This window comes from Podarcis raffonei, chromosome 13 (assembly GCF_027172205.1).
Source record: "Podarcis raffonei isolate rPodRaf1 chromosome 13, rPodRaf1.pri, whole genome shotgun sequence".
Classification (NCBI taxonomy): Eukaryota; Metazoa; Chordata; class Lepidosauria; order Squamata; family Lacertidae; genus Podarcis; species Podarcis raffonei.
This window is the reverse complement of record NC_070614.1, coordinates 45,038,868-45,061,782: the sequence shown is the minus strand read 5'-3', so window position 1 is coordinate 45,061,782 and position 22,915 is coordinate 45,038,868. Positions and strand designations below refer to the sequence as shown.

Here is a 22,915-nt window from a genome sequence, read left to right as displayed (position 1 = left end):
CCTAATGAGGCCTCCTGGTGCCCTTTCACCGTTCGGCTTCCATTCTTAGACTGAGGTAAAGTTTGCAAACTGGGACACTCCTTCCGGTTTTGCGGAGTTTGTAAACCAAATCATTCGTAAACAGGACTGTTCTTAAACCGAGGTACCACTGTACAGTCAAACCTTGGTTCCTGAACGCCGAAAATCCAGAAGTAAATGCTCCAGTTTTCGAATGATTTTCGGAAGCTGAATATGCTACTGAACATGCTACCCTATTGTATTGAGGCTTCTGCTTTCAGTTTTCGGTTGTCGAACACTTCAGAAGTCAAACGGTCTTCCGGAATGGATTACATTTGACAACCGAGGTTTGACTGTAATAATAATAATAATAATGAGAGTGGAGATTGCCCAAGTGTTGGCTGCTTGCGGGTGTGAACATGGCAATGCACACACCAGTCTATTTATTCCACTTTGCTGAAGGAATAGAAGCCATTTTTCAAGATGATGTTTTCTGTAAAGAAAGAGGGCTTATATGTGCACATTGCGGCTTAGCAGTCCCTCTGCTATAGGTTTTCTCCTCTGCTTCACCCTCTCCTGCAGTTCAGAGCGCTTTGTGGTGCTGGATTATGCCCACCGCTCTCTCGTCCAGGCCCAGGGCTGCTGCGAATCCTCCACAAGCCACAGCGCGGAGAACAGCTTCTACCTGACGCTGCTGGAGAACCACCAAGGACGGAGCAGTGACCGGCTCTGCCGGGCCCCAACACAGTGAGTGGCAGAGATCAGGCTGGGTGTGGGATTAGGGAAGAAAATGACAACTAGCTAAAGTCCTAGTTCGTACATGATGCACACCTATGGTTGATTCAACTGTGGTTTCTTATACCATGGCTTTGGGTTGCGTGCAAACTCTGCCCAGGGGCTTCCCTATGGTTCTGATGCATCGAATCACTTTCCAAAAAAACATTCTTGCAGGACCGCAATTGCCTCACCTCTTCCAGAACCAGCCCACCATGGCGAAAGATGCTTTTCATGGATTTGTCATTTGGTTTCAGGTCAGATATGCACCGCTGGATGGGTGCTTTTCCTCGCCATGAATCCCAGTCGGTTGGCAAACAGGAAACCATCTATGAGGACTGGGGTGAGACACATTGGTTTCATGTACACACTGCCTAAAATCCGCTCTTGTCATTACTACCAGCAGAATTTATTTGCTTTCTTGTTACATTTAGATCCCACCTTTCTTCCAGGGACCTCAAAGGAGTGTGTGTGTCACCCACCCCCACTCCAAATTTTATCCTCCTGACAACGCTGTGAGATAGGTTAGGCTTAGAGAAGGTGTCTGGCCTAGTATCACCCACCTGAGCTTCACTGCCATGCAAGAATTTGAACTCTGGTCTCCCAGGTCTTGGTCTGAGGCTGTGTACACACTATGCCTCTGGAGTCCATTCAAAGCCCGTTCATTCCCTCAAAGAATTCTGGGTGTCGTAGTATGTTAGGATTTGCTGGGGATTGTAACTCTGTGAGGGGTAAACTACAGGGCCCAGAATTCTTTGAGAGGAAAGAGTGTTCCTTGAATGTGCTTGAAGGGTATGTAGTGTGTACATAGCCCGACGCTTTAACTGCTTCAGAGGTAGGATTTGAATCCGGATGGTGGTGCTGGGATGGCGATGCTGGTCAGCCCCCATGTACATTGATTTTCTTGGATTTGTTTATAAAAATACTTGTATACCACGATTTCATTTTTTAAAAAAATACCAAGCTGGTTTACAGCAATTATACACAGCATACATAACGAAAACCACATGGAGATTTAAAATTATAGATCAGCAGCTAACTGTGACAGGAAATGTTTTTCTTCATGGTCTGTGTAACCCTCACAATTGTAAGCTGCACAAGCTCACCAATGTAAAATGACGCCCTCACCTTAAAGCTGCGGTTCCCTTCAATTACTGGTAACTAGTAAGTTATTTTTTGAGGGCAAGACCCTCTTCCCCTTCCTGGCCATGAACCATAATCCCCAGATTCCCAGTGTTCATTTTTTGGTTTTTAAATAAGAAAAAGAGAGCAAGTTTCTAGCGTTTGTAGAACCTGCAATACAAGGCAAAATGTACTATTCTCATTGTTTTTCATGAGGTACAGGTCTGTGTCCAACCTGCTCTCAGTGTTTAATTTGCCTCCTCCTGGAACTATTCTTTTGGATGTGTGTTCCTTCCGCCATGACTGTGTGTCCAATTACAGGAAGATCATTTTCACCTATATCTGTAAACCTCCCTGTACCCTATGCCAATGCCTCTTTTTCCTTCTTTCCTTCTTTCACCCTCCCTCCTTCCCTCTTCCCTCACAGACTGCCCTCAGGTGCAGTGCATTGAGACCTACTCTGCTGCCCAGGCCGACGAACTGAGCCTAGAGCCTACAGACATTGTCAATGTGCTACGCAAAACCAACGAGGGTATGTGTGTGTTTAATATCGAAATGCGCATACGTTTAATAGCGACGTGTGTGGAGTTATCGAATCACTCTGTAAAAGTGTCACTTATCCCAGATAGATAAAGGGGAGGGGGGAGACATTCACCACCTAAGGTATGCCATGTTTAAACATGGAGGTAGTTAAAACTATGGAATTTGCGCCCAGAGGCAACATATGGTTCTGAATCCCAGTTCCTGGAAACCGCAGGTGGGGAGAGTGTGGCTGCACTCAGATCCATCTTCTGGCCTTCTCACCAGGGCATCTGAGAGAACAAGATGTTGGACAATATGGGCCATTGGGCCAGTCCATCAAAACTCTTCTTAAGTTCTTACAAGGTGGTGTTTTTTGAAGTTGAGGCCTGTAGCTACCGAAAGAACGGTCCTCCTTCAGTTTTTCACACACACACACACACACACACACACACACACTCTCTCTCTCTCTCTCTCTCTCTCTCTCTCTCCCTGCAATCTAGAGGCCACACACTTTATTGATATGCTGCGTTCTGACCCCACCCTTCCTGCGAAGCAGCAGGGCTGCTCTGGAAGCTTCTGGAAGCTTCAAACCCAACTCCTGAGAGAACCCCCCTCCCAGTGACTTTGAAGGCGAGGAAAGGGGCGGACAGAAAGCGAGAGGTTGACGGGTCTCCTTCCCTTTTCCTCCCTTCTCGTAGGCTGGTATGAGGGCGTCCGCCTGACCGACGGCAAGAAGGGCTGGTTCCCCTCACGCTACGTGCAGGAGATCACAAACGAGCACGTGCGGCGGCGCAACCTCCGCGAGCGCTACCGCGTCCTGCAGGCCGCCCGCCAACTCCAGCTGACGCGCACCAGCCACACGAAGAGCAAGTACAGTTCGGCCTGAGGCGGCGGGCACAGAGCCACAGAACGAGGATGTTAATCCCACTACTGGGCTCAGACTAAGAGCAACGTCTGCTCCGCTCAGGGCAGGAGAAGCACTGCCACGAAGGGGGGCACCAAAGATGGCAGCAGTAGGTGGCGCTAGAGGGGAGGAAGACCAATATATAGCACATGCCCACAATGCTTCTTGCTGGATGTAGACTGTAATGCCACAAGTGGGCCACCGGAGGCATCGGAGGCACACCACCCAACCTGCCTGCTTTGCCTGCTGTTTGCCAGAAGAGGGCGGTGTTGCCAGCATCTTCAGCTTCATTGCACTGTGCACAGAGCCACCTACGGTTGGTTCGACTACAAACTCGTCCGAACTCTTCAGCACTTGTCCTGCTTGGTGGGGGAACTCAATGCCCAGGGCGATGACAGCCAACTTCCTCAGCCAGAGGGAAGGGTGGGTAGGTGGGCCGCCTCCAGCAATGCTCCATGGGAAAAAGATGCATTGAGGTAAATGATTCAGGGGCACCCACAATGACAAACTTTGTCAGTGCAGGGGTTATTTTTTCCTGTCTGCGCGGGTGGTGCTGTGGTCTAAATAACAGAGCCTAGGGCTTGCCAATCAGAAGGTCGGCGGTTCGAATCCCCGTGACGGGGTGAGCTCCTGTTGCTCGGTCCCTGCTCCTGCCAACCTAGCAGTTCAAAAGCACGCAGTACAAGTAGATAAATAGGTACCACTCTGGCGGGAAGGTAAACGGCGTTTCCATGCGCTGCTCTGGTTTGCCAGAAGCGGCTTAGTGATGCTGGCCACATCAGCCAGTAAAGCGAGATGAGCGTCGCAACCCCAGAGTCGTCCGCGACTGGGCCTAACGGTCAGGGGTCCCTTTACCTTTACCTCCTGCGCTCAGAGGGTTAAATTTATGTGCTTTCAAAGACTGGGTCCCTTTTTCACACGGAGAGGAGCAGCTAGTTGGAGCCTCCATTTGCCAACGCCTGTTAACAATGCGGGAGGTGGACACTCCATTTCAAAGCAGGGTTGCAAGTGTAGTCCGCCCCATTCCCAGAATCAGATGCCTGAACACAGCACCTTCTTTGCCAGCAAGCTGGAGCAGGATTTGCACACAGCCCCCAACCTCCTCTGGATACAGAGGGTCAGTCAATTCCACGTGTGGGTAAACCAACCCAGAACCTGCCCCAAGGCCTCATGGGCCTGATGCTGCTTCCCACGTCCTACCCCTGGCTCTTGAGGGTGCCCTAACTGTGGGGTTGGCCGTGCCTTTTCCTATCAGGCCATGTTAGGAACCTGGGATTTACCTTTTGCAAAAGTGGGGAATCCCGTCCTCTTGGTGCCATCGATCTCTGCTAATATTGCAGAGACTCTCCCTGCTGTTCTTCGCCTCAGGGCCCTCTCTCTACCTCAGCGGCTATGCTCCTTGCCAACTAGCGCCCCCGCTTCTCCTTTAGCCCTTGCAGGGGATTGGGGCCTCCTGGCTCTGCCCACTTTTCAGGACTCGGCCGCTCATTTCTTCTCTTCTGGCGCTGGCGTCTGATCTGCTTGCCCCCCCGCCCCCGCCTCTAAATGCATTTCCCTACCGCCAATGTTGCAAGCCTGCCAGAGTTTCCTCGGCCTTTCTTGCATCTTCTTCCCTGCTTCCACTCTAGAAACGTGGCCACGGACCGGCTTCTATTTATTATATATGACAGCCTCTTAACTCCTATATCCTAGAGGAGGAGATTTCTGCACCCCCACCAGCTCTGGTAGCATCAAGGAGGTGCGGACGAAAAAGATGTTTAACTTATTCTGTACCATATTTGCCTGCACTGTTGTCTTTTTGTTTTCGTTTTGTGTTTTTCTATCGGAATTGCTTTTTTTAAAAAATGAAGATGATGGAAGAACATTGTGGCAATGGGCTTTTTCTCTGCCTGCAAGCGGCTCCTTCTCTGGTGTTTGCAGATCATTTTAAAATACTGGTGACATTACTTTTTCCTACGTCCATGCTTCATCCACATGGGGAGATCAGAACACTGTCTTGGCCAGCCCTGTAGTATCCACTACTGTACCAGTGGCTCTTCTGACCCTTAGGCTTGCTGTTTCCTACATTTAAAGATTCTTCTGAGCTCAAGCCCGCTCCCTTTCCAGACAAACGGGGGAGGACCTGCTATTTTGGATCCACTAGTCTGGAAAAGGACAAGGCTCAATCAGCCTGTCCCGAGAGAGGGGGCCATTCTGCAATGTCAGCATTGGGTGCTAGTGGATTTTTCAACTCCTTCAGCTGCAGAAACACAGCAGCAGGAGCGGTTGCTTTCAACGGGAGGTTGGCAAGTGTGTCTCTGTGCGAGTTGCTGGACTGGTCTCCTCCTAGCTGGAACAGGCATCCAGATGAGGAAAGCCTATTCTGCTAGAGCAATCTGCTTTTGGTAACCTGCTGCCTGCCAGACGTCTTGGACTGCAATTCCCATCAGCCCCAGCCAACACATTATTAAAGTGGGCAAGGCTGATGAGAGCTGTCATCCAGGGGGCAGGGGAAGAAGAGGGCCACATTCCTTTGCTGGGGCGGGGGGTGTATGGAGCATAAATGCTGCTGTTTTAATGCAGGCTTAGTTTCCAAACACACTCCCACATCTTCCAGCCAAGAAGAAAGCATTGTCAAAGTTCTGGCCAGGCAAAAACATTTGGGGCAAAGCAGGACCAGTGAGGAGTGTGCAGTCTGGGGACTGTTCCAGGGGCCAATTAAGAGGTGCCTGGAGGGCCACACTGGTCCCTCCCACCCGTTGTAGTCCAGAAATATCTGTTGGGCACCCCTAGTGCATCCAATTCACATACTTTTGAAAGTAAGCCAGTGGGGAGGAAGGGTGTGCCTCTGGTTATAATTCGGAGTGGACATTTCCAGGTTATATAGACCAGCAGTTGGACTTGACAGAAAGCTGCCTCAGATCTTCACAAGGAAATGGTTCCTTAGGCCCCAATGCTCAAGAGTGTCTTTCTCACACATTTGACTGAGAGATCTTAGGCCAAAGCGCTTCCCTTAAAGCAAGGGATCGCCTCTTCCCTCAAATCTGCGGACAGAAAAGAGTCTAGTATAAAAGGTAGATTTATTTGGTGTTCTGTGGAACAGCCACGCCAATAACTTAATGCACGCTTTGTACAGGAAGCAGCCGACGCATGTCCACCCTACCAGCCAGGCTAGGCTGAGGGCCAAAAAGAAAAGCCCACAGGATTATGGGAGATTACACAAGGTCCCTGTCTCAGAAGTGCCAGCCAGGCCTTTCCCGCCTCACCCCGGGGGAGGGGAGCTCCTGGCTTAGGCATGCTGACAAATGGAAAAAACATTCCTCCCTCCCTCCCCCAACCAACCACGTTTTCCACCCACTGCTAAAAAGACATTAGTCACACTTTGCAGATGCCCTAAGAGAGGTGCGTGTGTGTGTGTCTGAGTAGGTGCTGCCTTGATCACAGTGTTTAAAATACTTCAAAAATCAAGCATAAAAGGGACCCCTGCTGCAGCATAAGGCAAGCTCTCCTCTGTTGCTGTTCCACCTCGAGGTTAGGCCACTTCCACACCAAACATTTACAGCACTCTTATACCACTTTTTTTAAACCATGGCTCCCCATCACAAAAGAAACCTAGGAACTATAGTTTGTTAGGCGTGCTGAGAGTTGTTTGGAGACACACACACAGAGCCCCAATTTCCGGAGTTCACTAGGAAGAGGGACTGATTGTTAAACTACCCTGGGAACTGCAACTGTGTGCAGGGAGGAAGATCACATCTTATATTTAATGCATAAGGGCTTCCACCAATGAATCATGGGAACTGTAGTTTGCCTCCAGAGCTACAATTCCCAGCACCCTCAGCAAACTACGGCTCCCAGGACTCTTTGGGGGAGCATGACTTTTCAAGTGCTATAACCAGCTTTAAATGTATAATATAGGTAAACTTGAAATGTATAGACAAGCCCCTTTTCCCTTCCGTGGGAATTAATAGGTTACCTCTCATTAACTTACTTCTCCCTTAATACTGATTTTACCCTGTGCCTATAGGAAGAGAGATTTTTCTCTTCATCCTCCCCCTGCCTCTTTTTTTTAAAAAAATGGTGCAATGAAACAAAGAAACACCTTCCACTTAGATCCTCAACTGCATGCGGCTGGGAATTATAGATGGAAAAACACTGTGCAGTTGCTCAGAGGCATTCTTTCACAAAATGCAGCTTCGGTGTAACAAAGACACTCATATAAAAGGTGGGTGGAGGGAAAGAGTGAAGACCTGGGGCAAAAACAGAACAGCAGCAGTACATATATTTGTAGGAAAAAACCCCAGAGGTGCCTTGATTTGAGCAAGGGACTAAAAAATGTTTAGAGAATGATTGTGCTACTGCTAAAACAACTGTATCTCCAGTTGGCTGGGCCATGCTGAGAGAGGGAGGCACTGAAAACACATCCTGAACGGGTGACGTTTTTGTTAGAGACAGAGGCACCTGTGTGTGTGTCTTCAACCCACATATTATGGGGTGGGGGGAGGTTGGTGGAACGCCACAAGGCAGCAGTGGCTGCTCCCAGCACTAGTAGTGACCCAAACTTCAGTGCCAGGCAAGGACCGGATCCATCAGCACCGGACGTAGAGTTATTTGTTTCCCTCCATTTTCAAAGGCACCAAGGAAGGCAGCAGCCGAGCCGGAGAGATGGACCCGCCTGCGTCTGCCCCCCCACAAGTCTCTTCCTGCCAGTGTGTTGACCACCGCGGCCCACTCACTGCCCCAGGACCAGGGGGGTGGAGCTGGTGTTAGGGGTCCACAAACGAGACCATGATGTAGCGGGTCCCACGGGTGGTGGGCAGTCCTTCGTGGTAGTGGGTGAGGCGTCCGGGATGCAGCAAGGTCCATCCCTTGCGGGGGGATTCCACTTTGCAGTTGTAGCGGATAAACCGGCAGCCGCCTCCCTTCAGGAGGGTGGGGAGAGGAGAGAGAGAAAAAGTACGTCACAAACTGTGTTTGAGGCTCGCATGTGCTTGTGTAAAAGGGTGTACAATTGCTGATTTGCACAGCTCAGCAGTTATACGTACAGACTGTGCACTTGTTGAACTATGAACATGCAGTGTTCGCATTTTTTAGTCAACGAAGGTACAGTATTTATACCTGTGTAAGGTTAAGGTACAGGGATGCGGGTGGCACTGTGGTCTAAACCACAGAGCCTAGGGCTTGCTGATCAGAAGGTCGGCAGTTCGAATCCCCATGACGGGGTGAGCTCCCGTTGCTCGGTCCCTGCTCCTGCCCACCTAGCAGTTTGAAAGCACGTCAAAGTGCAAGTAGATAAATAGGTACTGCTCTGGCGGGAAGGTAAACGGCGTTTCCATGCGCTGCTCTGGTTTGCCAGAAGCAGCTTAGTCATGCTGGTCACATGACCCAGAAGCTAGGCTCCCTTGGTCAGTAAAGCAAGATGAGCGCCGCAACCCCAGAGTCGTCCGTGACTGGACCTAACAGTCAGGGGTCCCTTTACCTTTTAAGGTTAAGGTAAAGGATCCCTGGCCAGTTAAGTCCAGTCAAAGGCGACTATGGAGTTGCGGCACTCATCTTGCTTTTAGGCCAAGGGAGCTGGTGTTTGTCCGCAGAGAGCTTTCCAGGTCATGTGGCCAGCATGACTAAACAGCTTGTGGTGCAACGGGACCCCGTGATGGAAACCAGAGCAAACGGAAACACCGTTTACCTTCCCACTGCAGCAATACCTTTTTATCTACTTGCACTGGTGTGCTTTTGAACTGCTAGGTTGGCAAGAGCTGGGACAGAGCAACAGGAGCTCACCCCGTCACGGGGATTCAAACCGCTGACCTTCTTGTCAGCAAGACCCAGAGGCTCAGTGGTTTAGACCACAGCGCCACCCGTACCTTTACCTGTACACACACAAAAAAACCCCCAGATCCAACTCCTGCCCTCTAGGGGGCGCTCACCTCGTAGTCAATCCCTTTGTGGTTCAGCGCAACATTGATGGTGAAAGTGGAGGAATCGTGATGTGGCCGGAGCGAGGGCTGCTCATCCGGGCGGTAGCGGACCATGAAATTCATGATCGCTCGTGCCTGCAGAACAGCAGTGAGTCAAGCATTGTCTTCGGTAGAATGGCAAATTGCACATACACACCCACACCCAAAATAAGAATAGTGGAAATAATTCAGGAAACGCCAGACTTTGCTGCTGTGCCCAGGTTTATAAATAGCCACCAGATGTGAGAAAAAACTTGAAGCTTTTGTGAAACTGGAGATGGTCTGATTATGCTCCTCCCTCCTCTGCTTTCAAAGTTTGGAACAGTTTTCTATTCATCTCCCCACTTGGGCTCTTCGCAGCGACCCTTTTCCCAACCCCTCAGCTGTGATGCTTCATCAGGCAGGCTGGATGCTTCCCCCTCCGACAAACCGCAGGAGCTGGTACCTTAGTGTAGTAGCCAGGATAGAGCTTTTCTGTGACCGGAGCGATGTAGTCCTGCAGGAACTGCAGCCATTCCTTCTCAAAACCAATTTGGTTCATGTGGATATCAACGGTCGGGACATTCTCATAGCCACCAGCCAGCCGGGAATCCTGGGGGAGGCAAAATCGCCGAGGCAAATGGTACTGAGAAACCAGCAGCACACAGTGGTACCTCGGATTAAATACTTAATTCGTTCCGGAGGTCCGTTCTTAACCTGAAACTGTTCTTAACCTGAAGCACCACTGTAGCTAATGAGGCCTCCTCCTGCTGCTGCGCCGCCGGAGCACAATTTCTGTTCTCATCCTGAAGCAAAGTTCTTAACCCGAGGTACTATTTCTGGGTTAGCGGAATCTGTAACCTGAAGCGTCTGTAAGCCGAGGTACCACTGTACTGGCAAATTCCGCCACTGCTTTTTCTAAGATACAATAACGATGAAGGATGGCTCCAAGCCACATTTGCCTCCCCTTGCCCAAAATTTCAAGCTGAAACCTCTCATGGGAGTGTACGGTCCCTTCTGCCAAATTTAGCAAGTAAAGGTATATGAAAGATGCATGGTGCTGAAAAAGTGGATAGGAAGATGCTTTCCCTCCTTTCTCTTAATACTAGACTTCAGGGATATGGAACATAAGGAAAGACCTGCTGGATCAAGCCAAGGACCGATTTAGTCCAGCACCCTGTTCTCACAGTGGCCAAGCAGATGCCCATGACAGGGAGCATGCAAGCCAGGCCTGGGGTGTTCCAGGGAAGCTGAAAGTTGGTAAAATCAGGACAGAGGGGGAAAAGGCAGCAACTTCTTCATGCAGTGTAGTTAAAATTATGGACTGCGCTCTTACAGGGTGTAGCTGATGGCGCCACCAAAACTTAGATGACTTTAACGTAAGATTATAGAGAAATTCAGGGAGGATAAGGCTATCAGCAGCTGCTAGGCCAAGCTGGCTGTGTTCTCCCCCTTCCCCCTTGGAGGCAGTACACCTCTGAATAATAATAGTAATAATAAATGAAAAGGACCCCTGGACAGTTAAGTCCAGTCAAAGGCAACTATGGGGTTTCGGTGCTCATCTCGCTTTCAGGCCAAGGGAGCTGGCATTTGTCCACAGTTTTCCAGGTCATGTGGCCAGCATGACTAAACCACTTCTGGCACAACGTGACACCGTGACGGAAACCAGAGTGCATGGAAATGCCATTTATCTTCCCACCACAGCAGTACCTATTTATCTACTTGTACTGGCGTGCTTTTGAACTGCTAGGTTAGCAGGAGCTAGGACGGAAGCTCACTCCGTTGTGGGGATTCGAACCGCCGACCTTCTGATCGGCAAGCCCAAGAGGCTCACTGGTTTAGACCACAGCACCACACGTGTCCCTACAACCTCTCAATACCAGCAGCTGGAAACCGCAGAGTGCATGTGTTTGGACTCTGTGAGAATAAGAAAAAGTGTCAAGGCTGGATGAGCCTCTGGCCTGATCCGGCAAAGCTCTTCTTTATGTTAGGCCCAAAGAAGAAGGGAGGGCTCCCACCTCATGCTTCCCTCCGGACCACTGGCCAAAGTTTTCTGCCTCTTCCACCAGCTCATCACACATCTGGTCAGTGAACACGGGGAACCAATAAACGTCAGGGCAGGGCTGCAAAAGGGAAGAAGGGTTGGCGTGAGAGAGAAAGGAGAGTTTCCGAGACATGAGATGCATGATTCAAAGGCATGGGAACCAAGAGGTGCTTACCTGCTCGTAATAGTCTGCCTCCAGCACCTGAGTGTAATTCTCATGGATGTATTTCTCCTGCCAATCCTAAACAAAAGGGGGTGGGGGACAGAGACATTAAGGGATCCAGGGAGTACATATTGGATTTCCCAAAATGACAAAGAGCAAGTTCCTAGACCTCATGGCTGCAGAGAAATGCTAAAAAATAATAACCCAGCATACAGCAGCAGAGACACTAGGCTCTTAACTGGCACTTAGGCCAGATAAGCACTGTGTGGCTGGTTTGGGGAGCTGCCATTTTTATTTCCCACTATACACCAGCATGACATCACTTCAGGGATACCAAAAGGGCAGACCTCAGTTGGGCAGCAGCCATTTACGATTCCCCACAATCCTAAGAGAACGCCAAATCCAGACATTGTGGTAAATTTTTAGGTAAGTGTGCAGCTTCAGGGAGGTCCCCCAATGTGGGACAGTGGCCACAAGATGGCGCTTGGCTAGGGCCCCCCCTCAAACTTGTGGGAAGATGGGTAGTGGGAGGGGAGCCATCACACCCCAGTGAATTGTGGAATGACGGAAGGCAGGAAAATGGACTGCTTCTCACCAGGGGATTCTCGGAGATCTGCCTGAGGTCAGGATATAGGTGAGATATGTTGTATCTGGCGGTGGAAATGAGGCGCCCAAACTCGTCCCGGTTACTGATGTGAAGGAAGATGCCCTGGGGGAGAAAGTAGATAGTTAAAATTTGGATAAGTAGAAAAAAGTTACCACAGCCACCATCCAGCCCCAAATACATGCATCCTGGAGGACACAGAAGTGCTCCCCCAAACCCCATATACCGTATTTTTCGCTCCATAAGACGCACCTAGTTTTTAGAGGAGGAAAGGGGGAAAGCCCCGTTTTGGGGCAGGATCAGCTCACGGTTGTGCAGCTTCTTTTGCAAAGGGGGAAAGCCCCCTTTTTTGAGCATCAGCTCAAAGTTGTGAGCTTACTTTGCAAAGGGAAAAAATCCTGTTTTTATGGGGTTCAACTCACAGTTCTGCAGCTTCTTTAAGGAAAGGAAAGGGAGCCATTTCTATAGTTTCCAGACAGATAATCTAATCAGCCAGTCACATGTTGCTGGGGAAACAAACAGCCTCCATCTGCAGAACATTCAGCAATGGAGGCCTGGGCAAGAGGGCAGGGCCAGAAAAGGAGCCAGCGATCAACCACACATTCGCTCCATAAGACACACAGACATTGCCCCTTACTTTTTAGGAGGAAAAAAGTGCATCTTATGGAGCAAAAAATACGGTAATTGTATGGTTATATGTGTTCTGCAAGATCACAGAATTTTGCTATTGAGAACATCATTCACGGTGTAGAGAACCTTAAAAGGTAAAGGGACCCCTGACCATTAGGTCCAGTCGTGGCCGACTCTGGCGTTGCGGCGCTCATCTCGCTTTATTGGCTGAGGGAGTCGGCGTACAGCTTCCGGGTCATGTGGCCAGCATAACTAAGCCGCTTCTGGCGAACCAGAGCAGCGCACAGAAACGCCGTTTACCTTCCCGCCAGAGCAGTGCCTATTTATCTACTTGCACTTTGACGTGCTTTCGAACTGCTAGGTTGGCAGGAGCAGGGACCGAACAACGGGAGCTCACTCCGTCACGGGGATTCGAACCACCAACCTTCTGACCGGCAAGTCCTAGGCTCTGTGGTTTAACCCACAGCGCCACCCACGTCCCTTGTAGAGAACCTTAGGTGGTGGTTTTTGGTTTTGGTTTTTTTAAAAAAAGAGGTTTCTAGCCTTTAAGATTGGGCAGACAGAACTGAAAGCCAGGACAGCGAACCAGCAGTGAAACTCCCCAAAGTAGGACAGAGCTTCTGTTAATCTTTTGAATTTCCCCAAAAGTGCTAGGTGTAGAATAAATTTATGCAAACCCAGGAAAACGTGTCGGGTTTGCACCATCTCTGGAAGAGACAGAACACAGCTTTCAGAAGCGCAGAGTCTGGGGAGATCTTGATTCACGGGATGTCTGGGAGGCGAAACATTCCTTACCTTCTCCCTCACAGTCTTGCAAAAGGCCATGTCTGGGTCTGTGTCGTCCAAGGTGAAGACGTTGCGCTGGGGCAGCTCCTGGCGCAGAGTTTCCCCTCGCAGCAAATAGGCTTGAGAGATGTAGGGGACATTCCACACTCCGCTGTAGGAAGAGAAGAGGGAGAGGAGAATTCTCAGTAAGAAGTAAGTGGCCATCGTTTTCTGCCCTCTAGTCGTCGCATGCGGCAGATTCCCTTTCACCGCAGCTCGCCTTCTTTAAATGAACTGCAAGTAATCCGCTCAGGGAACTTTTTTGCTGAAGAGCTGTGCACAAGAAGAGCCTGCTGGATCAGGCAAATAATAATAATAATAATAATAATAATAATAATAATAATAATAATAATAATATTTTATTTCTACCCCGCCCTTCCCGGTTCAAAAACCGGGCTCAGGGCAGCTAACAACAAATTTAAAACACTTAATTATAAAAGCAGCATAAAATACAGTATAAAAACATGAATAACAATAAAATTCAAAAATCAAAAATCAATTTAGGGGAAATAAGCATTAGATAATCCCCAGGGCTAGCTGGCTGAATTAGTCCTACTTGGGCCAGCAAGGAGGCCAGGGGAGAATTAGCTGTGGGGTCTCAGAGCGGGTGATCTTCATAAAAGGGGAGGGGGAGGGAAGAGAAGGGAAATAAAAGTTCAGGCTGAATTCAAATTAAAGGCCAGGCGGAATAGACGGAAGGAGGCTGAATCCTGAAGGGCCCTAGTCTCATGGCACAGAGCATTCCACCAGGTCGGAGCCATCACTGAAAAGGCCCTGGCCCTGGTGGAGGATAGTCTGACTTCCTTAGGGCTCGGGACCTCTAAACTATGGTTATTCATGGACCTTAAGGTCCTCTGCGGGGCATACCAGGAGAGGCGATCCCGTAGATACGAGGGCCCTAAACCACAAAGGGCTTTAAAGGACAATAGCCAATCTAGTCTGGCATCCTGTTCTCCCTGTGGCCAAACGGATGCCTGTGGGAAACCAGCAAGTGCAACTCAAAAGCACAGAGCCCTCTCCTCTCCTGTGGTTCCCAGCAACTGGTATTCAGAAGTATAGCATAACTTCAACAGCCTTCTCCTCCATGAATTTGTCTAATCCACGTTTAAAGTCATCTAGGTTGGCGACTGGCACTGCCCTCCTGTGGCAGTGAGTTCGATAGAACGACTCCGCACTGCGCGAAGGACTTGCTTTTTTCTGTCCTAAATCTTCCAGCGTTCAGCTTCATTAAAAGGTAAAGGGTAAAGGGACCCCTGACCATTAGGTCCAGTTGTGGCCGACTCTGGGGTTGCAGCGCTCATCTCGCTTTATTGGCCGAGGGAGCCAGCGTACAGCTTCCGGGTCATGTGGCCAGCATGACTAAGCCGCTTCTGGAAAACCAGAGCAGCGCACGGAAACACCGTTTACCTTCCCGCCAGGGTGGTACCTATTTATCTACTTGCACTTTGATGTGCTTTTGAACTGCTAGGTTGGCAGAAGCAGGGACCGGGAGCTCACCCCGTCGCGGGGATTCGAACCGCCGACCTTCTGATCGGCAAGTCCTAGGCTTTGTGGTTTAACCCACAGCGCCACCCACGTCCCTCATCAGCTTCATTAGATGCCCACAAATTCTGGCGTTTTGAAAGAGGGATAAAAGCTTTTCTCTAGTCAGTTTCTCCGAGCCATGCAAAATTTTTGTTAGCAGTCTAAACCTGTCGTCTTCTATTTATAATACATTTGCAGAAAGAACATCGACTTGATGGCAGGATTTAAATAATCACTCATCTCTATTAACAGAGAACATTCAAAATAATGAAGAAATGATATAGTGGATTTTAAGAGACAGCAGTATGTAATAACAAACGAGAAATGGAAGCGGAGGGAAGCCCGGGAGGGAATGGGTGAAGAAGTGTAATATGTATGTTATTGATATGAGATGTATGTAATGATAGAAAAGAAAGTGAATAAAAATTTATTAAAAAAATAAAAATAAACCTGTTGTCTTCTGGCCCACCTTTGGCCCATCCACATGCTGTTTGGGGCCCACTTCATAACTTTTTTCAGGTACCACATATCTGTATGTTGACTACCCCGCTGTTGTGACCCACCTTATCTCAGGCCGTGACCCAGGAGAGGTCCCAACCCCCAGCTGAAGACCAAAGCTTTAAATATACGAATGAAATTTTTGGGAGTGAAGCAGAACCCTCCTGTATTATTACTACTCCAAGATCTTCAGATGAAAAGCAGCGCATAAATTTAATAAATAAGTACTAATAATAATTCTTCTTCCCACCCGGTTCTGACCACGACTCACATCCTCTTGCCCTGGACCAATTCCACGTAGTCCTCTGAGCGCGCGTAATATTCATCGGGGCTCAGGGCCCCCCAGAAGTTGGACCAAAGCTTGCCGTGGCGGGACATCATTGGAGCAATCACCTTCCTGGATCGCGGAGGGAGAAAGAAGCAAAAGAGAAGTCGCTTATGGGGAGATGGGGGCAGGAGAAATGCTGTACAAATGGTTTTATAAAAGGCTCCAGAGGAGGGAAAAGGAAGCATTGCTTACTTGTTCTCCTGGATCAATATCTGCAAGATGTCCGGGTTTGCCACGACCACATCAGCATCCAGGCTAAAGTAGTAGTCACAGGTCGGGTCCTGGCGGCAGAGGTCCCTGTTGCACAAGCGAGGAAATTGTCAGAACGGGTTGAGAACATTTCTCCTCTTATAGGAGAAAATTCCAGTTTAACTACCTTTCTCTGCTTTTACTTGTTGTGCTGGTGCTGAACTTTAAAGCCCTAAACGGCCTCAGTCCTGTATACCTGAAGGAGAGTCTCCACCCCCATCGTTCAGTCCGGACACTGAGATCCAGCGCCGAGGGCCTTCTGGCGGTTCCCTCATTGTGAGAAGGTTACAGGGAACCAGACAGAGGGACTTCTTGGTAGTGGCGCCCACCCTGTGGAACACCCTCCCTTCAGATGTGAAGGAAATAAGTAGCTATCCTACCTTTAAAAGACACCTGAAGGCAGCCCTGTTTAGGGAAGTTTTTAATATTCAACGCTGTATTGTTTTTAATACTTGATTGGGAGCCGCCCAGAGTGGCTGGGGAAACTCAGCCAGATGGGCGGGGTATAAATAATAAATTATTATTATTACTTACATGGCCATGTCTCTCGCCTCCCCTTGGCTCAGCTCCTCCTCTGGACCGACAAGCTTGATGCTCTCAAAGGCCCCACGGAGCTGCTCCCACTCGGCTTCGATGTGCGGCTCGTGATACACCTCCTGCAAAATTTTGGGACAGGTTAAATGAGCCTGCCTAGCAGGGAAGCAGAGTTTCCCTGACGTTGCCACATTCCGACAAGGCAGAGAGTTCCTCCGCCTTTACATCCAGGCCCAAACAGGAGATCAAAATGCCACAGATGCAGCGGAATCTCAGAATGCCTGGGTTCAAAAAATCCCCCCCCCCAACAAACATGTCACATCAGTGCCATACATTTAAAGCTCTATTCTACCACTTTAGACACTCCTGGCTTCTCACAAATCATCCTGGAAAAGTGTGGTTTGTTGAGGGAGCTGAGAGCTGTGAGGTGACCTCTCGCTCGCCTCTCAGAACTACAATTCCCCGAATTCCCCGGGAAGAAGGATTGTCAAACCAGTCTGGGAAATAGATTCAGGTAGGTAGCAGTGTTGGTCTGACGCAGTAGAAATACATTAAAAAAAAAATTGTCCTGTAGCACCTTAGAGACGAACTAAGTTTGTTCTTGGTATAAGCTTCCGTGTGCATGCACACGAAATCTGAAGAAGTGTGCATGTACACGAAAGCTTATACCAAGAACAAACTTAGTTCGTCTCTAAGGTGCTACTGGACAATTTATTTATTTTTTAATATATTCAGTCCAGGAAATGTAGGGGTCTCCTAGCAATTCTCAGTGTTCATAGCAAACTACAGTTCCCAGGATGCTTTGAGGGAAGCTGTAACTGTTAAAGTTTGTATCATAGTGCTTTAAATGCGTAGTTCAGAGACAGCCACCGGTTACCTAGCTTATTAATTTGCCTGGGGGCACTGATACATATCAGTATTTTAACTCTTCAAATGTCTTAACATATTGTTGTCAATTTTCCTCAGTGATAATTTTATTGCTTTATCATTTTGTAAACTACTTTGAGGTGTTTGGGTTTTTTTTACAGTCAAGCAGTATATAAATTTTACGAAGCAAATAAAATAAATAATTAGGATATCACATGCAAATCAGCATATGTAAATTTGTGCCATGGGTCCCGAGTCCCAAGTCCTTTAAGAAGCTATGACAGCTCCCCCCCCCCGCCCCAATGCTGTTTATCTGATGGTCTAGTTAGACCAGAGCTTTAAATGTAAAATGAGGATCAGGCTACAGTTAGGGACAGTGCAAAATACCTATCCTTTGTAGGGTGTGAGTGTGTGCATGTGTATAACTCACGTGATTGTGGATGAAGAGCTGGAGATGAGAGTACGGATAATTCAAGGTCAAGAGACGCTGAAGAAACTGAGGCAGAAAGGGTGTGGGCTGCTCGATGAACACACCCAGAAGCACGCGTGGATACGATTCTTCCTGTGAAAAGGAGAGGGCACAGGAAAGGTGAGCTCAAATATGAACCTCCAGAAGCCCACTCTCAAACACTGCTCTTGCAGGGACCAGCAAGATGAGGCAATTGCCTCAGACAAAAGAAGCGATGGAGGGTGTGTGTGTGTGTGCCCTTAGGCTTTGCTTCCTGCCTCCAAGTAGACCTACCACCCCCAGATATAGAGGAGGGCATCATCTCATCGACAGCAGCTCAGTTCGCTTCCGTATGAGGAGCGAGAGGGAAGCCATTTTGTCTTTCGCCTCAGGCGGTCAAAAAATGTCTTGGGCTGGCCTTGCCGCTCCCTCAACACCTTCCCCTGCCTCCAGCCTCACAGCTGACTCTTCTGCATCCTGATTTATCCTCTGACTCACCGGCAGGCCTGACAGATCCAAGAGGTTTTCGTCACAAACTTCGCAGCCCCCCTCGTAGGTCCAGGTGTTGGGGATGTAGTTTCCCAGATAGTTCAGCTGCAGCTGCAGGGAAGGAAGGAGAAGGCAAGAACACCAGTCAGCAAGATGAGGGGAGGAAATAAAATAAGAGGACAGTTTCCCCAAACACCCCCCAACCTGAATTCTTCTTTGTGGGTTTTGTCACCATGAGGACTGTAAGCTTGGGAGCCTGCTTGCCTTCCCAGATATCAGACAATGTTTCAAGACTGGTTTGGCTACAAAGCCCAGAGGCAAATTGAAACGCAACAACCATTTTGTTTATTTGTGCTTTTATCCCGCTTTTCTTCTGTCCATTGGCCTAAGCGGGGTCTCCCATCCAGGCACGGATCAGGCACGGACCTGCTTAGCTTCAGCAAGCTGGCTGCAGACTCCCAACCCCAAGGAATAAGGTCTTCTTCGACCAAGGCGCATGGCCAGGAGAGGAGCAGTTCAAATACCTTGGTAGGCCCATTGCCATGGATGACAACAGGAAAGGTGTCGTAAGCAACGTTCCGGGCACGCACTCGGGTCCGTTCGAATTTCAGAACTACCTCGTCTGTTAAGCAAGGAGGATGGAATAAAGAGTATGGGACAAACCAAATCTCTGCTTCCCAAACCAAACACCATGTTTCCCCTTGCAGAAATGTCCACCACACAGTGGGAATTATTGCGATCTGCAGCTTGCCTCGTGACTATGAAGTTTCAAACATGCAGATCAGGGGGAGCTAGGCAACATTCGCACCATACATTTAAATGGGAATGTACCACATTTTAAAGCATCACGATACCACTTTAAAGTCATAGCTTCCCCCCCCCCCAAAAGCATTCTGGGATATGCAGTTTGTTAAGGATGCTGAGCAGACCCCTCTTCCCCTCTTCCCAGGGAATTCTGGGAATTGTAGCTCTGGAATAGGGGCCTCCAAGCAGCACCCTTAGCAAACTACAGCTCCCAGAATCCTTTGGGGGAAACCGCGACTGTTTAAGGTGGTATCACGGTGCTTTAAATGTACGGTTCTGGCTGCCCTACTGATGTTCTCACTCATAGACAACCGGAACACTGCTACAGAAAATATCAACCACTCACCGATGGCGCCATTCAGGTTCTGGAAGATCTTTGACTTATGATCCAGCGTGATCTTATGTTTCTCCTAGGGAGACAGGAAGGAGGAGGTAAGAACAGAAGCCTCCCCTTACATAATCATAATCTTCCATCAAAACGCTACAATGACAAAGCACCCATAGAGTGCCACTATAAACACAAATCCAGCAAGGATTTATATGTCGTATCTATTTATAAATTCAGTGTGCTTGCAGTATTAGGCTAGGACCTGTGAGAAACAGGGTTCAATCCCCAGTCAGCCACGAGGCTCACCTTGGGCCAGTCACTCACTCTCACCCACCCTGTGGAACACCCTCCGACCAGATGTCAAAGAGAAGAACAACTACCAGACTTTTAGAAGACATCTGAAGGCAGCCCTGTTTAGGGAAGATTTTAATGTTTAACAGACCACTGTATTTTAATACTTTGTTGGAAGCTGCCCAGGGTGGCTGGGGAGACTCAGCCAGATGGGCGGAGTATAAATAATTTTTATTATTTTTATTAATTATTATTATTATCATCATCATCATCCCACCCTACCTCACAGGATTTTTGTGAGGCTTAAACAAGGAGGGGGTAGAACTAAAAATACCACCTTGACCTCCTTGAGGGGAAAGGTGGGATATAGGTGCAACAAATAAACAAATAATAAATGTCCATTGCTTTCCATTGCTACTGTGTCCTTTCTTTTAGCAGATCAACAGGTGACAGCAAAAACTGCAAGGTTTTTAGCTGGGGCAATTAGAATATGATCTATTACAGTCGTACCTTGGCTTTCGAACAGCCTAGTTCTCGAAGGTTTTGGCTCCTGAACGATCGTAATCATTCATCATGACTGTTCCAGTTTTCGAATGTTCTTTTGGAAGCCGAACATCCAATGCGGCTTCCGATTGGCTGCAGGAGTTTCCTGCAGCCAATCAGAAGTCACGCTTTGGTTTTCGAACGCTTTGGAAGTCAAACGGACTTCCGGAACAGATTCTGTTCGACTTCCAAGGTACAACTGCATTTGATTATTGACGTAACCCCTTTAAAATGTATTTTCTATAGTTACGTTTCTACCTCTATCTTCAGTACATTTTATTTTATTTTATTGCTAATGGCTAGTGGCTGATGCAAATAAAGATTCTTCTGATTCTTGCTTTCCATGCGTCTGCTCAGAGCATGATGGACATTGGACAGAAATCTTTATTTCCCTATTAAAAATGGGTAACCTGCCTTTCTGTGAAGTGATGAAAAAGGTTTCCCCCCCCCCCAAGACTTTAGTTCCCAGCTTTTGAGCCAGAGGAGTGAATGTGCAGAGTTTTAGTGTTTTTCTGAGAATCCGGTCCTGCTGCTTTGTGAGGGCATCAGATTTCAGTTTCCCGGCTGCTGTTGAAAGCAGCTTAAGATGGTCAACTCAGAGACCTCCACGTGTCCCTTCCACAGGCAGCAGGGGAGTCTCTTAAAGCCCTCCAGATTTTGTCGGGACTCCAGCTCCCATCAGCCGCAGCCAGCACGGCCAGCTGTCGGGAATGATGGGAGTTGTAGTCCAGCAGAGCCCTGAGGGCCACAGAGTTCCCCGTCTTTGTTTCTCAAAGGAAGCAAAGACTCACCCACCCACCCCAACAGACTCACCCGCAAGGCAGGATCCAAGTAAATGCGTGTGTAGAAGAGCTGGTCGTCGTCGTCATCTTTGTACTTCCAGAGCTGGACGATGCGGTTGATGGTGGGGGCGTAGCCAATGAACCCTGAGGCAGAGAGACACCAATTTTGGGATTTTTGAGGGGGTATGTACTGTTTCAAGCCTACCCTTGCAGCCTTAAGGCAGGAGTAGGGAACCTTTTTATCCCGAGGGCCACATTCCCTTCTGGCAACCTTCTGGGGGCCATGTGCCAGCGGTCAGAAGCAAAAGTGGCTGGGCCGATCTATGTTACCTTTGTAGAATAGGCTAGTTTCTGTATACATTGGTACCTCGAGTTACAAACACCTCAGGTTACAAACGCCTCAGGTTACAAATGCTTCAGGTTACAAACTCCGCTAACCTGGAAGAGTTACCTCGGGTTGAAAACTTTGCCCCAGGATGAGAATGGAAATCGTGTGCCAGTGGCACAGCGGCAGCAAGAGGCTCCATTAACAAAAGCATGCCTCTAGTTAAGAACAGTTTCAGGTTAAGAACAGACCTCCGGAATGAATTAAGTTCGTAACTAGAGGTACCACTGTACGCACAGAGAGATATACACACACACCTCTCAACAAGCAAGAGGTGTTCTCAGAGCTCAAAACACATTCCAGCCAGGCTAAATTCCTCAAGGTGTGCCTGAGGGGTCAGTAAGAATTCCAAGAGACAGGTAGAAAGGCCAGGAGGGTTGCATTTGGTCTCCAGGCCTGAGCTTCCCAGCCCACCTTAAGAACTAAAAACTTTTTTTTCTTTTTTAAAGTAAAGCAGGAATTCTCAGAATGCTGATCTCTGCATTTGGATACCATGTCTGTCACTGGAAGGCGAGCACCTGGCCTGTTGAAAACAGAGTCTTGCTGCTGGGTTATTACTCGCAGGGCACTTTCAAAGCACACCTGAGCTACAATACTGGCACACTTCCAGAAGGGCAGTAGCAGCAGCATCCTAGCTGGAGTCGACAGGACAGTTACAGAAGCTCCTGTCAGAAAGTGCTAAGAAGCCAGTCATCAATCAGGCCCTGTTACACTCACATTTGCTGTGCAAGCTTGTAATCTAGCATCTAAAAGGTAAAGGACCCCGATAGTTAAGTCCAGTCGCAGACGACTCTGGGGTTGCGGCGCTCATCTCGCTTTACAGGCCGAGGGAGCCAGCCTTTGTCCACAGTTTTTCTGGGTCATGTGGCCAGTAAGCAGCGCATGGAAACGCCGTTTACCTTCCCGCTGAAGCAGTACCTATTTATCTACTTGCACTTTTTGGCGTGCTTTTGAACTGCTAGGTTGGCAGGAGCTGGGACTGAGCAACGGGAGCTCACCCCGTCGCAGGGATTCGAACCGCCGACCTCTTGATTGGCAAGCCCAAGAGGCTCAGTGGTTTAGACAACAGCGCCACCCGCGTCCCCTAATCTAGCATCTAGTATAAACTATTAAATAGCTTTTACACTCAATTCCCTCTGCTCCAAGCTTCTAGTCCATATGGCTGTAGATATAAGCTTGCAAGCGTGTGAGCAGCAAATAGGTAGAACCTCAAGCAGAAAGAAAGCGGTAACAGTACTTTTCGGGACAGAAGAGTAGGTCTTTATATCCCCAGTGAGCATCTCATTCCTTCTTCCAATATAATGCTTTCCTAATACAGTGGTACCTCGGGTTACATACGCTTCAG

General features: G+C 48.7%; 2 protein-coding genes across 4 annotated transcripts in view; one reads left to right on the top strand and one right to left on the bottom strand.

Moving 5' to 3' along the window:
* ARHGEF15 (Rho guanine nucleotide exchange factor 15) overlaps positions 1 to 3,764 on the top strand; it is a 53,238-nt gene extending 49,474 nt beyond the window's left edge. For all 3 annotated transcript variants that reach the window (XM_053361232.1, XM_053361234.1, XM_053361233.1), the window contains exons 13-16: positions 580 to 744; positions 1,029 to 1,114; positions 2,321 to 2,425; positions 3,114 to 3,764. In XM_053361232.1, the coding sequence (XP_053217207.1) occupies positions 580 to 744; positions 1,029 to 1,114; positions 2,321 to 2,425; positions 3,114 to 3,301 (544 nt within the window). In that variant the 3' untranslated portion in view covers positions 3,302 to 3,764. The remainder of the gene's footprint in view (positions 1 to 579; positions 745 to 1,028; positions 1,115 to 2,320; positions 2,426 to 3,113) is intronic.
* Positions 3,765 to 7,776: 4,012 nt separating this feature from the next.
* PLOD3 (procollagen-lysine,2-oxoglutarate 5-dioxygenase 3) overlaps positions 7,777 to 22,915 on the bottom strand; it is a 33,324-nt gene continuing 18,185 nt past the window's right edge. Inside the window, exons 5-19 of the mRNA XM_053361238.1 lie at positions 21,217 to 21,329; positions 19,588 to 19,651; positions 18,962 to 19,059; positions 18,447 to 18,548; positions 17,931 to 18,062; positions 16,634 to 16,755; positions 16,043 to 16,147; positions 15,794 to 15,919; positions 13,471 to 13,612; positions 12,037 to 12,150; positions 11,454 to 11,519; positions 11,253 to 11,357; positions 9,701 to 9,847; positions 9,226 to 9,351; positions 7,777 to 8,220 (exon numbers count right to left, since the gene is read on the bottom strand). Of these exons, the coding sequence (XP_053217213.1) occupies positions 8,065 to 8,220; positions 9,226 to 9,351; positions 9,701 to 9,847; positions 11,253 to 11,357; positions 11,454 to 11,519; positions 12,037 to 12,150; positions 13,471 to 13,612; positions 15,794 to 15,919; positions 16,043 to 16,147; positions 16,634 to 16,755; positions 17,931 to 18,062; positions 18,447 to 18,548; positions 18,962 to 19,059; positions 19,588 to 19,651; positions 21,217 to 21,329 (1,718 nt within the window). The 3' untranslated portion in view covers positions 7,777 to 8,064. The remainder of the gene's footprint in view (positions 8,221 to 9,225; positions 9,352 to 9,700; positions 9,848 to 11,252; positions 11,358 to 11,453; positions 11,520 to 12,036; positions 12,151 to 13,470; positions 13,613 to 15,793; positions 15,920 to 16,042; positions 16,148 to 16,633; positions 16,756 to 17,930; positions 18,063 to 18,446; positions 18,549 to 18,961; positions 19,060 to 19,587; positions 19,652 to 21,216; positions 21,330 to 22,915) is intronic.